The sequence below is a fragment of the Hyla sarda genome, chromosome 4 (genome assembly GCF_029499605.1).
Source record: "Hyla sarda isolate aHylSar1 chromosome 4, aHylSar1.hap1, whole genome shotgun sequence".
NCBI lineage: Eukaryota > Metazoa > Chordata > Amphibia > Anura > Hylidae > Hyla > Hyla sarda.
In genome coordinates this window covers 99,430,118-99,448,456 of record NC_079192.1, presented here as the reverse complement: position 1 = coordinate 99,448,456, position 18,339 = coordinate 99,430,118, and the positions used below count along the sequence as shown (strand labels likewise).

Below are 18,339 nucleotides of genomic sequence, written 5' to 3'. Positions count from 1 at the left end.
AGATTATTTCAGTTTAAGCACTGACTAATCTTTTATCTTGCACTATCCTGTTTCTGCATGGCTACATTTGTTTTGTGGTCTTGTTAGATATTTGTCCCCTTCAGCATTGGCTTCCATGTTAGCCCATTCTACGGACTGTGATAGATGTCTGTGGGGGATATATATATATATATATATATATATATATATAGAAACAGAAGAATAAAGCAGCACACTACTAGCACAAAGATATAGATAAAACATGAGTATATAGATACAACATGAGAAGCTATTCAGCTATGGTGAGGTCACCTTACCATGGTGGGACGGTCCAAGCTATTTGGCCGCCAAATTGCAAGCTAAGTACCTAACTATTTCATTACTTCACAATTTTATACTGTTACGCCAAGCGCTCCGGGTCCCCGCTCCTCCCGCTGACCGGGAGCGCTGCAATAGTGTCCTTAGCAGGGATGCGATCCGCGATGCAGGACGCGCCCGCTCGCGGTTCGCATCCCAGCCTGCTTACCAGACCCGTTCCCCATCTGTACAGTCCCGGCACGCGCACGCCGGCTCTCTGCGATTTAAAGGGCCAGTGCGCCTCTGATTGGCGCCTGGCCCAAATTAGTGTTTTCACCTGTGCACTGCTCTATATCACCTCACTTCCCCTTCCCTGTATTGCCGGATCTTGTTGCCATTGTGCCAGTGAAAGCGTTCCTTGTATGTCCCAAGCCAGTGTTCCAGACCTCCTGCCGTTTCCCCTGACTACGATCCTTGCTGCCTGCCCTGACCTTCTGCTACGTCCGACCTTGCTCTTGCGTAATCCCTTGTACCGCGCCTATCTCAGCAGTCAGTCGGGGTTGAGTCGCTATCGGGTGGAACGACCTAGGGGTTACCTGCCGCAGCAAGTCCATCCCGCTTTGCGGCGGGCTCTGGTGAATACCAGTAACCCCTTAGACTCCGTTCCCCTGGTACGGCCCACGTCATCACCCCACTGACACAGAGGATCCACCTCCAGTATCCTCACAGTACCCGGATCCTGACATATACTTTCATTTACTGCACCATAACTGAATAGCTTCTCATGTTGTATCTATATACTCAAGTTTTATCTATATCTTTGTGCTAGCAGTGTGCTGCTGTATTCTTCTGTTGCTGTATATTTAGCCCAGCAGCCCGCACCTGTAAGCCAGATCCTTATAATAGCTTGGAATCAATAGTGCTGGCGAACTTATCCTTTGTTTATATATATATATATATATATATATATATATATTGTTATAAACATAATAACATTTGGGTTTTAGTCAGGTGTGGGCCCCCTCCACATCGTTCTGTAAATATCTTACTATTAAATTGTTAACTGTAGGTAAAAAGTCCATCTGACTAATTTCTGTGTAATTTACACTGAATAACCTGAGATCACACAAAATTCACTATAGAAGACAGGGAAAATCCGTGGCTGGAATATCTAACACCACAATTTTCTGTAATAGAAACTGAGTAATTTCATCTCAACATGATGGCAGTAATTCATTATGATGATGATGAGTAATAATACTGTTTTTCATTCCCAAGATATGAAAGATTTGTTCGCTGAAGATTCCTCCTTTGATCTATATTGATAGACGTAGCTTGCTATTATTGTGACAGGTATTTACTGGTTCAAGGCAGAAGAAGGACAGAATGATATCCTATCTAAATGCAATAATCCCAATAAATGTGTTGATAGCCTATAAAAAAAATTTAAAAACATCAAAAACATTCTAGTTAAAAGTGGTCTGAAGACCAATCCTGACAAGAATTGGTTAAAAAGAACTATCGCTCCAGGAATGCACAGGTGCGGTTCCTGTAATTGGTGCGCTTTTGCATATCTGGAAAAAAATGTATTATTGGGAGGCATCCCAATTGTTTGGCACGATACAATCTGCTGTAGAACAAAATATATGGTTTATGTAATTATTTGCCCTTGTAAAAGATTTTATATAGGGTGTACCATTCGCTCATAAACATTAGATTTCGAAAACATATCCATCCTATAAAAGCGGAAAAAAAGGTCACCAAGATAAATTACTCATGTCTTAGAAGACCATGCAGGAGACATAAAAAACATAAAATTTCTAGGAATTCTGCAAAAGAAGGTGTGAACAGACGCAAAGCACTTCTTCAGTGCGAAGCAAGGTGGATCATTCAGACCATTGCTCGGGGAAACCTAGGTCTGAATGACCGCCTTGACATGAATGCGTTTGTGTAAACCCATGCTCAGCTTTTCTACCTTCTGATTTTAAACCCTTTCTTTTTCCGCACAGCCAATCTTTGAATAAGACGTTTTGTAGTATGAAAAGAAAGGAAACATTGTTTTTCATTTTTGTATATTTTGTACAGACCTGAGAGAAAATATATTTGAGATGTAGTAATGATCACTATGCTGTCTCATTAGTATTGCAGTGTTGATGTACCTGCCCCTCTGACGTGATGTGGTGTCCCGGTACCGTATTGCATACCGTACCTAGTGAGGTGGTCCCCAAAGTCAGAGTAACTACGCTCAGGTAGGGTCCCCCAGGTGGGACAGACCCTAGTCGCCTCTTTTCTACTCTAATTCTACAGTCTTAATATGTGTATATATTTAATAGTAATGTATATTTAATATAATGTATAGTACTTACCTTGGTTAGCGTCGCAGGACCTTCGGTCTTGTGACCATGTTAATATCCTCTATGGTATGTTGGAGGACCTTTGGAGGTCCTTTGGTCACGTGTTACCCATAATCCTTTGTTATGGTGATTGATACAAGTATTGGACCACTTAGAACTAGTCCAGCCCCTGCCCATATAAGGGAGCTGTAGCCAATTATTGCTCTCTGGGGTTGCTGCTCTCGTGGATGCCGGACTAGCAGGATGGATTTGCGCAACTTGCAAAGACACGCTAGGCCTGAAAACCTACCGGCCTCAGCGAAACTTAAACCGTGAGTTCTAAATTACCCCCGCTAAAGCTAGCGTGACTACTGGACCGCAACTAAATCCCCTAAATCCAGTGGAACAGCGCATATCATCCTAAAGACTCTAAATTGCTAAAGTCCCAACCTTTATCAATCTCCAAAGAAAGCTTGCATGTATAGCAACTGTTCCAGTTATGAAGCTTGCATAAAATCTTCAGTAAAAGTTACAACTGTTTCAGAAAACTCTCCGGTTGTGGACATTCCATTATTATCTACCTCCCTATCGCTCTTGGGAAGGGTGGCGGTAGGACAAGCATTACTGAGGAGCCCTCACCCTGGCATTACGAATAACAAGGGTTAACAAGCACCCTTTAACCCCTTAAGGACCAGGCCATTTTACACCTTAGGACCAGAGCGTTTTTTGCACATCTGACCACTGTCACTTTAAACATTAATAACTCTGGAATGCTTTTAGTTATCAATCTGATTCCGAGATTGTTTTTTCGTGACATATTCTACTTTAACATAGTGGCAAAATTTTGTGGTAACTTGCATCCTTTCTTGGTGAAAAATCACAAAATTTTATGAAAAATTTGAAAATTTTGCATTTTTCTAACTTTGAAGCTCTCTGCTTGTAAGGAAAATGGATATTCAAAATAATTTTTTTTTTTATTCACATATACAATATATCTACTTTATGTTTGCATCATAAAATTGACGTGTTTTTACTTTTGGAAGACACCAGAGGGCTTCAAAGTTCAGCAGCAATTTTCCAATTTTTCACAAAATTTTGAACCTCGCTTTTTTTCAGAGACCAGTTCAGGTTTGAAGTGGATTTGAAGGGTCTTCCCATTAGAAATACCCCACAAATGACCCCATTATAAAAACTACACCCCCCAAAGTATTCAAAATGACATTCAATCAGCGTTTTAACCCTTTAGGTGTTTCACAGGAATAGCAGCAATGTGAAGGAGAAAATTCACAATCTTTACTTTTTACACTCGCATGTTCTTGTAAACCCAATTTTTGAATTTTTACAAGGGGTAAAAGGAGAAAATGTATACTTATATTTGTAGCCCAATTTCTCTCGAGTAAGCACATACCTCATATGTCTATGTAAAGTGTTCGGCGGGCGCAGTAGAGGGCTCAGAAGCGAAGGAGCGACAAGGGGATTTTGGAGAGTACGTTTTTCAGAAATGTTTTTTGGGGGGCATGTCGCATTTAGGAAGCCCCTATGGTGCCAGAACAGCAAAAAAAAAAAACACATGGCATACCATTTTGGAAACTAGACCCCTTGAGGAACGTAACAAGGAATAAAGTGAGCCTTAATACCCCACACGGGTTTCACGACTTTTGCATATGTAAAAAAATATATATATTTTTTTCACTAAAATGTGTTTCCCCCCAAATTTCACATTTTTGCAAGGGTTAATAGCAGAAAATACCCCCCAAAATTTGTAACCCCATCTCTTCTGAGTATGGAGGTACCCCATAAGTGGACCTGAAGTGCACTACGTGCGAACTACAATGCTCAGAAGAGGAGGCGCACCATTGAGCTTTTGGAAAGAGAATTCGTTTGGAATGGTAGTCAGGGGCCATGTGCATTTACAAAGCCCCTCGTGGTGCCAGAACAGTGGACCCCCCCCACATGTGACCCCATTTTGGAAACTACACCCCTCACAGAATTTAATAAGTGGTGCAGTGAGCATTTACACCCCACTGGCGTTTGACAGATCTTTGGGACAGTGGGCTGTGCAAATGGAAAATTAAATTTTTCATTTTCACGGATCACTGTTCCAAAAATCTGTCAGACACCTGTGGGGCGTAAATGCTCACTGCGCCCCTTATTACATTACATGAGGGGTGTAGTTTCCAAAATGGGGTCACATATGGGGGGGTCCATTGTTCTGGTACCTTGGGGGCTTTGTAAACACAAGTGGCCTTCAATTCCGGAAAAATTTTCTCTTCAAAATCCCAATGGCGCTCCTTCTCTTCTGAGCATTGTAGTGCACCCATAGAGCACTTTACATCCACATATGGGGTATGCTCTTACTCAGAAGAAATTGGGTTACAAATTTTGGGGGGCTTTTTTTTATTTTCCCTTGTGAAAATGAAAAATTTAGGGTGACACCAGCATTTTAGCGAAAAAAATTTTTTTTTTTTCACTTTCCCATCCAACTTTAATGAAAATTTGTCAAACACCTGTGGGGTGTTCAGGCTCACTATACCCCTTGTTACGTTCCGTGAGGGGTGTCGTTTCCAAAATGGGCTAACATGTCTGTATTTATTGTTTTGTGTTTATGTCAGAACCACTGTAAAATCAGCCACCCCTGTGCAAATCACCAATTTAGGCCTCAAATGTACATAGTGCGCTCTCACTCCTGAGCCTTGTTGTGCGTCCGCAGAGCATTTTACGTCCACATATGGGGTATCTCCGTACTCAGGAGAAATTGCGTTACAAATTTTGGGGGTCTTTTTTTCCTTTTACCTCCCGTGAAAATAAAAAGTAAAGGACAACACCAGCATGTTAGTGTAAAAAAAAAATTTTTTTTACACTAACAGGCTGGTGCAGACCCCAACTTTTCTTTTTCATAAGGGGTAAAAGGAAAAAAAGCCCCCAAAATTAGTAACGCAATTTCTCCTGAGTACGGAGATACCCCATATGTGGCACTAAACTGTTTCCTTGAAATACGACAGGGCTCCGAAGTGAGAGAGCGCCATGCGCATTTGAGGACTAAGTTAGGGATTGCACAGGGGTGGACATAGGGGTATTCTACGCCAGTGATTCCCAAACAGGGTGCCTCCAGCTGTTGCTAAACTCCCAGCATGCCTGGACAGTCAGTGGCTGTCCGGAAATGCTGGGAGTTGTTGTTTTGCAACAGCTGGAGGCTCTGTTTTGGAAACACTGCCGTACAATACGTTTTTTATTTTTTATTAGGGGGACAGTGTAAGGGGGTGTATATGTAGTGTTTTACTCTTTATTATGTGTAAGTGTAGTGTTTTTAGGGTACAGTCACACTGGCGGGTTTACAGTGAATTTACCGCTAGGAGTTTGCGATGCGGTGAAAAATTTGCCACAGCCCAAACTTGAAGCAGAAAACTTACTGTAAACCCGCCAGTGTGAATGTACCCTGTACGTTCACATGGGGGGGCAAACCTCCAGCTGTTTCAAAACTACAACTCCTAGCATGTACTGACAGACCGTGCATGCTGGGAGTTGTACTTTTGCAACAGCTGGAGGCACACTGGTTGGAAAACCTTCAGTTAGGTTCTGTTACCTAACTCAGTATTTTCCAACCAGTGTTCCTCCAGCTGTTGCAAAACTTCAACTCCCAGCATGTACTGATCGCCGAAAGGCATGCTGGGAGATGTAGTTATGCAACATCTGGAGGGATCGCAACTACAACTCCCAGCATGCAGAGACAGCTGTTTGCTGTTTAGGCTTGCTGGGAGTTGCAGTTTTGCAACATCTGTAGAGCTATAGTTTAGAGACCACTGCATAGTGGTCTCCAAACTGTGGACCTCCAGATGTTGCAAAACTACAACTCCCAGCATGCCCAGACAGCAAACTGCTGTCTGGGCATGCTGGGAGTTGTAGTTTTGCAAGATCTGGAGGTGCACAGTATAGAGATCACTTTGCAGTGGTCTCAAACTGTAGACCTCCAGCTGTTGCAAAACTGCAACTCCCAGCAAGCCTAAACAGCTCTCTGGGCATGCTGGGAGTTGTAGTTTTGCCACATCTGGATGGTTACAGTTTAGAGACCACTATAGTGGTCTCAGACTGTAGCCCTCCAGATGTTGCTAAGTAACTCACCGGCTTCCGTTGGATCCAGGGAGCTGCGTCGCCGTCCTCTTCTTCCGCCGATCGTCGCCGCTGCCGTCGCCGATGGGTAAGTGGATCTTCGGCGCCGGTCCCTGTCGGTTTCCCCGTTCTGCCCCGCCTATTGTGGGTGGGCAGGACGGGGAAACCGAAAGTAAACCCCTCCGCCCCCGATCTGCTATTGGTGGTCGCGTCTAGCAAAGGCGTACCTGTACGCCCTTGGTCCTTAAGGGGTTAATCACCGCACAGCTACATTCCCCATACCCTACTCCTCCAGGCTATCACAGTGACAGGTGGTAGAAGGTATTTACCTGACCTCTCGCGTCAGAGGAGGTGTGACCTGAAGAAGCACCGGGAGCGGTGTGAAATAGCTGTCGTCTGATACACTGCTTATCCAAGCGCCCCTCTTTATGTTTTACACACCGTACCGAATAAAGAAGAATCTGTTCACCAAGCGTGAGTGCAATCTGACTTCTATTTTCTATTGAAATGCATTGCTCGTATTCTGAAGATTGAGCACCAGGGTGGTTGCAGTTTAGGATCTGTTGAGGACTGTGCAGGTGTGCTGTTAAGGCTAAGGTGGATTCAGTGTTGACTTATCTGTTTCTTTCTGGACCAATAAAATGTAGTGGTTACACATTTTATAGAAGTTTGGTAATAGTTTACTTTATCACCACTCTGCATTATGAACATTAGGGAATGCTGAGCAATAGTTTAGTAAGAATTACATTTTTCCGTGCATTTGTAAGTAGTCAGAAGCAGCACAAATGCTGAAAAATGTATCAAATTTGTGCCTAATTTTTTTTTTGTTACATGCTAATTTTATGCACCATTTTGCAAACATGTCATAGGCCCAGATTTATCAAAGAATATCTACGGTAGAGCTATTTTCTCGCGTTTATTTGGGTGGTGGGTTTGACTAGCGTGCATCTTATTTATCAAGAAGGGGCAGCAGGATGATGAATTTTGCGCAGCTCTGCTGTGGTGGGAAAAGCTCTACCACATACACTTTTTCTAGACGCTTGTGAGGGAGGGAAGTAGAAACCTACCCGGGTCCTGAATTTGGAAGATTAGGTGTTTTTATTTACTTTCACAGAGCTGCCGGGACATTTTTACTTGCATTTTAGACGCTACAATCTAATTTGATTGCGGTGTCTAAGGGGTTATAGCCGGGAATCATCATGATCGGTGATGTCCGGCATTAGAGATGGGTTCTGGTGGCAGATAGCAACCAGGACCACCCAGCTATGACCTGCACTCAGCTCCTGAACGCGTGTCATAGAAGGGGAGTGGGACGCTGTCGTCCACAAGAGGTTAAAGGGGTACTCCGGTGAAAAACTTTTTTTTTTAAATCAACTGGGGCCAGAAAGTTAAACAGGTTTGTAAATTACTCCTATTAAAAAAATCTTAATCCTTCCTGTACTTATTAGCTGCTGAATACTACAGTGGAAATTCTTTTCTGTTCGAAACACAGAGCTGTCTGCTGACATCATGAGCAGGGTGCTCTCTGCTGACATCTCTGTCCATTTCAGGAACTGCCAGCATAAAAGAAAATCCCCATAGCAAACATATGCAGTTCCTAAAATGGACAGAGATGTCAGCAGAGAGCACTGTGCTCATGATGTCAGCAGACAGCTCTGTATTTCAAAAAGAAAAGAATTTCCGCTGTAGTATTCAGCAGCTAATAAGTACAGGAAGGATTAAGATTTTTTAATAGAAGTAATTTACAAATCTGTTTAACTTTCTGGCACCAGTTGATTTAAAAAAAAAAGTTTTTCACCGGAGTACCCCTTTAACCCCTTAAGGACCAAGGGCGTACAGGTACGCCCTTGGTCCTGCTCTTCTGATATAACGCGGGGTTACACAGTAACCCAGCATCATATCACGGCAGGCCCGGCGTCATAGTAAAGCCGGGACCCGCCTCTAATAGCGCGCAGCGCCGATCACGCTCAGAGCTGAGCTGCACGGCTAAAAGTAAAACCGAAAGTGGCCGGCTAGCTCAGTCGGGCTGTTCGGGATAGCCGCGGCTAATCGCGGCATCCCGAACAGCTGACAGGACAGCAGGAGGGCCCCTACCTGCCTCCTCGCTGTCCGATCGCCGAATGACTGCTCAGTGCCTGAGATCCAGGCATGAGCAGTCATGCGGCAGAATCATTGATCACTGGTTTCTTATGAGAAACCAGTGATCAATGTAAAAGATCAGTGTGTGCAGTGTTATAGGTCCCTATGGGACCTATAACACTGCAAAAAAAAAGTGAACAAAAAAAGTGAATAAAGATCATTTAACTCCTCCCCTATTAAAAGTTTGAATCACCCCCTTTTCCAATAAAAAAAAAAAACCAGTGTAAATAAAAATAAACATATATGGTATCACCGCGTGCGGAAATGTCCGAATTATAAAAATATATCATTAATTAAACCGCTCGGTCAATGGCGTGCGCACAAAAAAATTCCAAAGTCCAAAATAGTGCATTTTTGGTCACTTTTTACATCATTTCAAAATGAATAAAAAGCGATCAATAAGTCCTATCAATGAAAAAATGGTACCGTTAAAAACTTCAGATCACGGTGCAAAAAATGAGCTCTCATACCGCCTCATACGCGGAAAAATAAAAAAGTTATAGGGGTCAGAAAATGACAATTTTAAACGTATAAATTTTCCTGCATGTAGTTATGATTTTTTCCAGAAGTCCGAAAAAATTAAACCTAAATAAGTAGGGTATCATTTTAATCATATGGACCTACAGAATAAAGATAAGGTGTCATTTTTACCGAAAAATGTACTACGTAGAAACGGAAGCCCCCAAAAGTTACAAAACTGCGTTTTTTTTTTCAATTTTGTCGCACAATGATTTTTTTTCCGTTTCACCGTAGATTTTTGGGCAAAATGACTGACGTCATTACAAAGTAGAATTGGTGGCGCAAAAAATAAGCCATCATATGGATTTTTAGGTGCAAAATTGAAAGATTTATGATTTTTTAAAGGCAAGGAGCAAAAAACGAAAATGCAAAAACGGAAAACCCCCCCGGTCCTTAAGGGGTTAAAGGTTGAATTGCAGAAGGTAGAAATTATTTTCACGCCTACTGCTAGGTGGTGTAGCTTTGCGCCTAAAAAAGTACCTTTGTGCACAAAATAGGGACTTTTGACAAAAGTGGCAAATGATAAATAGGTGACCACTGCATGGTCAAAAAGAAAAAGTTCTACGGGTAGGCAAAAAGAGTGAAACTGTCTATATCAAAGGGTGCATTAAAAGTCATTAAATATGCTGCTTGCGCCTGAACTGCGCCTAAACATAGACAAAAAAATGCTCTAAAAGCAATGATAAATCTCCCCCCATAGTTTTTGCAGAATAATCTTAGAGATGACACAAGTGGAATTATTCATTTTGATGCAGTACATTCAATTTGCTGCATATAACATCAGTTTTGGACACATTTTTGAGGTGTAACTTGAAGACCTTCTTGGGCCCAATGCAAAATCTGTAATCTTCAAGCTCTGGACATGTGTATAACTGCATCCTGTTTTGCTATGCCCTTGTATTTCGTTAGAGAAATATGCCCAATTGTTTGGTACAATGCTAGTGAATAGGAGCGGCTGACTATGTAATACATAGACATACCTGGTCTGTCCAAAGTGCTACTTCCAAGGGTGGCAGTGGAGAACTTTTACCTCCTGTAGGAGAGCTACATCGCTAAAATAAAAGAAATTAGCCATGATGTTTAAAAAAATAAATATATATATATTATAAATAAAATATAATAATATAAATATAACATGGAAAAACAAATTGTTTAAACCATAAATATCAATAACTATTTTGATCACTGTTATTGCCAAGTTAGTTGGAAAAGAAAAGCACATCAGGCAAATTTGTAAGGATGTTTACTTGGGTTGCAAAGAATGCGCCCCAATTTCCAATAGCCAAAAACTCTTAAAAATAATCAACCTTTCTCAGATGTTAAATAGGAAAGAAGTTTGGAAGCACAAGTATACATGCGCACAGGATTTAAAGAGGAAGTCCAGTATCAAAAAACGTATCCCCTATCCGCGATCTCCCGCATGGCGCTGTTGCTCTCTGCATTAATGCAGTGTGTTGACCACGGTACGAAGCTGTGGCGACACATAACCCTTAATGCATCTCTATCGTAGAGTCGGAGATATAGCGTTCGGGTATCTCTGGCTCTCACATATATGCATAGAGGGGGCGTGTTGGCCAGAGTTCCATGCCGTGGTCGACACAATGCATGGATACGAGACATGAGAGCCACGGTGCCGGGCAGGAGGTCTCAGCGATCGAACCCCCCGCGATCAGACACTTATCGGATAGGGAATACATTTTTTGATACTGTATTACTCCTTTATGGTCTATCAACACATACAGTATTCTGCGCAGATTTGATGTGCAGGATTTCAAGCTGTGTTCAGTCATTCAGTTTATATTGAAATCTGCACCAGAAAATCCTGCGCATCAAATCTGCGCATCAAATCTGCACAGAATACTGCCTGTGTGAATAGACCATTAAAGTGGTTATCAAGGAAGAGAAAAACAGAGCTAATTTCTTTCAAAACTGCTCCCTGTCTGTCTCCAGGCTGGGTTCTGCAGATCAGTTCTATTGAAGTGAAAGAAGCCAAGTTGTAATGCCACACACAACCTGGGGACAGACGTGGAGCTATCTTTGAAAGAAATTAACACTCTTTCTCTATTCCTGGATAACCCCCCCCCCCCCGGGATTCGATCATCTGTAATGGCGGATGGAGGTCCCCTCACCTGCCTCCATCCATCTCCCGGCCTCTCCTACTCTGGTCTGAGATCAAGCAGACCAGAGCAGAAGATCGCCGATAACAATGATCAGTGCTATGCCCTATGCATAGCGCTGAACAGTATTGCTATAGATAATCCCCTATGGGGACATAAAAAGTGTAAAAAAAAAGTGAAAATCCCCTCCTTGAATGAAATGAAAATTGTCAGTTTTTTCCCATTTTACAACCAAAAAGCGTTTTTTTTAATAAACATATTTGGTATTGCCGCATGCGTAAATGTCCGAACTATCAAAATATAATGTTAATGATCCCGTACGGTGAACGGCGTAAACGTAAAAAAAAAAAAAAATGCTGCTTTTTAGTCACATTTAATTCCAAATAAAATTTATAAAAAATTATCTAAAAGTTTTATATATGCAAATGTGGTATCGATAAAAAGAACAGATGACGGCGCCAAAAATTAGTCCCATACCATTCTATATATGGAAAAATGAAAAAGTTATAGGTGGTCAAAATAGGGCGATTTTAGAATACTGATTTTGTACAAAAAATTTTAGTTTTTTTAAGCGGTACAAAAACATAAAAGTATCTAGCCATGGGTATCATTTTAATCGTATTGACCCACAGAATAAAGAACACATATCATTTTTACCGTAAAGTTTACAGTGTGAAAACGAAACCCTCCAAAAGGTGCAAAATTGTGGTTTTCATTTAAATTTCCCAAATTTTGGGGGGGGGGGGGGGGGGGTTTGCCGTACATTTTATGGTAAAATGAGAGGTTTCGTTACAAAGTACAAATGGTCACACAAAAAACAAGCCCTTATATGGGTCTGTAGAGGGAAATATAATACACACCAATGTCCCCTAAGGGAAATCCGGGATCTGATACACTATAGAACACAATTACCCCTGAGCCCGGGGTACAGAACGCTGGAGCCGGCGCAGGGAGCTCATGTGATAGCGCCGCCCCCTCATGACATCACGTCACGCCCCCTCCTGTAGACTTGCATTGAGGGGGCGGGTGTGCCGTCATGAGGGGGCATGGTTATGACATCACAAGTTCCCGGCGCCGGCTCCAGTGTTTGTAACAGTTTGTTCCAAATGCTGAGCAGTGGAGTACCCCTTTAAATAAGTGGCATCGGCATGCAGGTCACTGATGTCAGCCACAGATAGCAGAGGGCAAAAGAGCTGTCTCAACATAGTCAAATGTCAAGAAGGAGTTAAAGATGAACAAGCAAATATTAAAAGGCATTCTCCATTCTCTATTGTATGGAAGCTTGTCGAGGTAGTCTGGTTAGTAACCAAGCTGCAGCATTTAAGCTTAAAGGGGTACTCCCTTGGAAAACATTTTTTTTTTTTTATCAACTGGTGCCAGAAAGTTAAACAGATTTGTAAATTACTTCTATTTAAAAATCTTAATCATTCCAATACTTATCAGCTGCAGTATACTCCAGAGTAAGTTCTTTTCTTTTTGAATTAATTTTCTGTCTGACCGCAGTGCTCTCTGCTGACACCTCTGTCCATTTTAGGAAAATGGACAGAGGTGTCAGCAGAGAGCACTGTGGTCAGACAGAAAGGAAATTCAAAAAGAAATAACTTCCTTTGGACCATACAGCAGCTGACAAGTACTGGAAGGGTTAAGATTTTAAAATAGAAGCAATTTACAAATCAGTTTAACTTTCTGGCACCAAATTTTTTTCAAGTGGAGTACCCCTTTAACAGAAAGCAGAATATGAAATTGAGCTATGCTTGCCATATAGAGCATTATGAATCAAGGAGCAATTTCACATCCTTCCTATTCTACATATGACTGTGTATTTATCTATGCGTACCAATATAAGCTTCCCTTTAATTATCTGCAATGAACTCATTCATCTTGACTGTCATTCCTTTCATCTTTCTGTAAACTAATTGAGAATAAGTGGAGTGTGAACAGACAAATACTCTACCAGGGAAGTAGCAATCACTCTGATGTAGAATTATTGATGGAAACAGTACGTTACATGTTGGAATACCTACGTCTCCAGCAGAAATATGATAAAGAAATAGCATAAGAATAATACACAGGGAGCGACTGCCAGCACTAACACTAGGAAGTTTCACATAAATAGTCAAATATTTGTAATTCTCCAGAAACCAGGGAGCATGGACCTGAATACATAACTTAACATTTAGGCAAACAAACTATTAATCTAACTGCAGATGACATCATCCATTCAACTGAGTTCATTGTTAGTTATTCCCAGACTGCAAAGTCTACAGACAGCTCTCAAGACTGTGCATTTACTTTACAGAATTGATTGGAGAATGAAAGCACCTACATAGCATTATTTTTCCCAATCTGTGCAGCTAAGATCAGGTCTAAATAGTTTCCACAAACTATTTGTATAGGAAAAAAAACGTTATCTTTTTAATGGTGAGTATAGAGTATGATTTCAGTGGTGGAGTTAAGTTCGTTGGGCTCAGCGGCGGAAATATGGTTAATTCTTATCTAGAAAGGACACATACACAATAAATGACATCATAATCTTTGTTGTTATTGTTGAACAGACAGGACATCTGTTTCTCTTTGCAGTCTCTTTGTGTGTCTTTCTCTATGCCTCTGTTCTCTGCCCCCTCCCACCTGACTCTTCACCCTTCCCCTCTTCACTGACTTGTATTGTCAGCATGTAACCGACGTCTCAGTGATCTGTTAGTCAGAACTGTAAACCCGGAGGAAATTGGACAGTTTTTATTTCAGAGCAAATATATGGGTAGCATTAGGGTTTCACCTGTGTGGCCTGCTATAAATGAACCAACCAGGGTGGGCCTTGTAGTTTGTCTACTCCCTCCCATTGTATGTGTGCTTAGATTCACACTGGAGGTGACTGAGGAGCAATCTGCAAGTCGGGCCTATGGCTGCCGTATATCGGTTCCTGGTTTTATTTATCTGGCCAGGTAGGTTAGTTGATAGGACCCGCATCATTTGAGAAACCTTGGCGTGGTGTGCGGGCTCAAGTGTGTCCTTCATATAAGGATATACTGGCTAATGTCTCAATTTTACATCAGTTTTGAGGGTTAGCTAATGTCATTGTTTACATTAACCACAGCTGTGAAACCATATTGTGATCCATAGGTGCAGGTCCTCCACTCCAACATAGGTGCACAACTGCACTTGGGGTTGGGCACCTTATATCAACCTTGGATCACATCAATTTCTGTGATTTACAAATATATATATATATATATATATATATATATATATGTTTTCAATGGCTCAAAATGGTGGATAAATTGTAATAAAATGTAGTCTTACTCCCCTTAGCCTGTTGTAAAATGCCTTGCCGGAGTATATAGTAATACCACTACCTGGCAGTGGCCAGTAGAGTTATGTTGCAGTTTGAAATAGTGTACTTTATACTTGGCGCTATAGGGTTTTATTTTTATTTTTTTAACAGATGACCATACGTATGATTGATGCCAGCAAGTGCCATCTGTCATAAGGTATAGAATGGGGGATCCCCCTTACATATACCTTGGATAGGCACTAAGAGATGCAGTGTGAAAATAACCTCACAGCCCCAGTTCCAATGCTTCCTGGGACCCCTCCTTGTCTCTGTATTTCCTAGTCCTACTGGTACAGAAATGTGACCACTGCAGCCAATCAATGGTCATGACAATGCCTCCAACAGCCAGGGATCACGTGCAGAGGCACATGTTTATGTCAGGAGGAACCAGGAAGTACAGACGCTGGTAGGTGGGGGTCCTGTGTTTCTTACTGTTTCTTACAGACAATTAAAAAGGGATAAAAAACATAAAAAGGTTTGTTGCTCATACACTTTGACTGAGAGGTCAAGTCCTGGAAAAAAAATTGTGGGAACTTCCCCAAGATTTCCATTAAAGGGGTACTCCCGTGGAAAACTTTTTTTTTTTTTAAATCAACTGGTGCCAGAAAGTTAAACAGATTTGTAAATCACTTCTATTAAAAAAATCTTAATCCTTCCAGTACTTTTTAGGGGCTGTATACTAAAGAGAAGTCCAAAAAAGAAATGCATTTCCTCGGATGTTATGACCACAGTGCTCTCTGCTGACCTCTGCTGTTCATTTTAGGAACTGTCCAGAGCAGGAGAAAATCCCAATAGCAAACATATGCTGCTCTGGACATTTCCTAAAATGGACAGCAGAGGTCAGCAGAGAGCACTGTGGTCTTGACATCAGAGGAAATGCATTAAAAAAATAAAAAAAAAGGTTTTCACGGGAGTACCCCTTTAAGGGATGGTCCTGCAGGTCTCCTGCTAATGGGAACAGTGTTCCTGCTGTGGAAAAAGTGATGTAACTCTTTTCCCATGCATTCCTGCAGGACTTAAGCCTTGCTTGGACCTCTCTATTATAGTATGTGGGGATTTGGCTCAGGTGTGTCTTTATCCTCATAAATGTAATTACTCTGAATACTGTTTTAACCCCTTAAGGACCAAGCATTTTTCTGTTAATGCACTTTCCTTTTTTCCTCCTTACCTTTTAAAAATCATAACCCTTTCAATTTTGCACCTAAAAATCCATATGAGGGCTTATTATTTGAACCACCAATTCTACTTTGTAATGACATTAGTCATTTTACCCAAAAAAGTACGGTGCAACGGAAAAAAAATCATTGTGCAACAAAAATTGAAGAAAAAACACCATTTTGTAAATTTTGGGGGCTTCCTTTTCTATGCCGTACATTTTTCAGTAAAAATGAAACTTTATCTTTATTCTGTAGGTCGATGATTTTGATTGTACTTTTGGAAAAAATCATAACTACATGCGCGAAAATTTATACATTTAAAATTGTCCTCTTCTGACCCCTATAACTTTTTAATTTTTCCGCGTATGGGTTGGTATGAAGGCTAATTTTTGCAACGTGATCTGAAGTTTTAATCAGTACCATTTCTGTTTTGATCGTGACCAAAGTGACCAAAAGTACGCTATTTTGGACTTTGGAATTTTTTTGGGCATACACCATTGACCGTGCGGTTTAAGTTATGATATATTTTTATAGTTTGGACATTTACACACACATGGCGATACCATATATATTTATTTTTATTATGGTTATATATTTTTATATGGAATTTGGGAAAAGGGGGGTGATTTAAACTTTTAATAAGGAAGGGGTTAGTGTGTGTGTTTTTAAACTTTTTTTTTTTACACTTTTAGTCCTCTTAGGGGACTTTTAGGAGGAATCATTTGATTCCTCATACAGATCAGTGGGGTTACATACAATCCCATTGATCTGTGTGCTCTGCGCTCAATTGATAAAGCCTGGCCCTGCCACTAGACTACCAGGGACGGGATACAGGCACCTTTAGACACCGCTGTTAAATTTGACAGCAGCGATCGAAAGGGTTAATAGCCGGCCGAGGCGATCGCCACATGTCGGCTATTATCTCCGGCCCCCAGCTACAAGAATTAGCTGGGGGCTGGCTGGTATGACACGGGCTCGAGTCGGGAACCCGCGCCATACCCCGTTAACGGCCATTGGACGAGCATAGACGTCCATGGTCGTTATCGGTTAAAGGACTTGTCTGGAAAAAGAGTAAACCTGTGTATTGTGACAAAAAGTATAATAAAGCAACTTACTAATGTAATGTTATTAGCCATAGTGCACTGATCTCTCTGTGGAGGCCACGGGGTGTTAGTAAATGTACTTGTTCCCTTTGTAACTCCAAATCTTGGGGTGTTAGTAAATGTACCTGTTCACTTCATGATGCCAGGGCACCGTTATCCTATACACGGTCCAAGGCAGCTTCTCCTGGGCCAGACACAATGAGCAAATAAACACACAGTCCTCAGGTTACAGATAACTGTCTTTACTGAGCAGATGCGCACAGACAACTGGCCTTTGGTGCGAGAGTGCAGCGTAACCCCTTGCAAGCCCTGTTGCCGTTCTGAGACTTGTAGTAGTTGAATGAATGAATTCTGGTAGCAAGGGTCCTGCCAATATACTGTAGCTTTCTCCGCAGAGGCATGAATTTCCCACATGCGAGAATTTTCTTGCAGGATGACCATGATAGGGATTAGAGAATAGAGGTAGGCCTCTCCTTAGAGCACACTACACTCAGCACACCTGAGCCAAGTTGTTGCTCACGAGCCACTAAAACTAGAGACTAGCACTGGACTATTACCAGCAGTGAACTAACTAACTCCTCCCCTGCTCCTCACTATACACATGAGACTTTTGGGGCCTAATTGGCAGGCAGCGTTACATTGGGTTCACTGCAGGGTCTTATGGGTAACACCCTTAAAGGCACAATAACATGTTAAACATATATACACATAACAATAAGGAAATTAATTTAGGAAAATATATTCTTATATTACAATAAATACATAATTATTTCATTAGCAGAACCTTAGTGGACCCAACAATTTGTGCTGCCAGGCTGTCCGAGACAGTCCAAAACCACGGGACAGCCACTGGTGCTGGGACACCGCATCTCCATATCAGCTCTCTCCCTTGTAGCTGTGAATAGAGATGAGCGAATCAAAGCTGACGAATCCGAATTCATTACAAATTTCATGAAAAATTTGATTTGCAACGAATGCGAATATCGCCACGATTCTATCATGTGAATCGCTTCATTAAACTCCATTTAGTGCGGTCCAGGTCCAGGCTCGAGGGCAGGAATAATTCTGTGTCTTTATTCCACAAAAAATCATCTGCTGGTTATACTAGTCTAGATGGTAGATGGTATAAGTAGATGGTATAATACCCAGCAATCCATTCCTAATATTCTTTGACAGAGTGCAATTTTAGGTTTAGTACACAGCTTTTGTGTGCTCCAGCACTGATGTGTACTGCTGGTGTTGTGCAAAAATAAGTTT

The 18,339-nt window shown here is 41.5% G+C and overlaps 1 protein-coding gene across 1 annotated transcript in view; it reads right to left on the bottom strand.

Moving 5' to 3' along the window:
* The window catches only part of LOC130367387 (putative proline-rich protein 21), a 37,173-nt gene extending 19,650 nt beyond the window's left edge, over positions 1–17,523 (bottom strand). Inside the window, exons 1-2 of the mRNA XM_056569803.1 lie at positions 17,461–17,523; positions 10,355–10,426 (exon numbers count right to left, since the gene is read on the bottom strand). Coding sequence (XP_056425778.1) covers positions 10,355–10,426; positions 17,461–17,523 — 135 coding nt within the window. The remainder of the gene's footprint in view (positions 1–10,354; positions 10,427–17,460) is intronic.
* Positions 17,524–18,339: the final 816 nt, after the last annotated feature.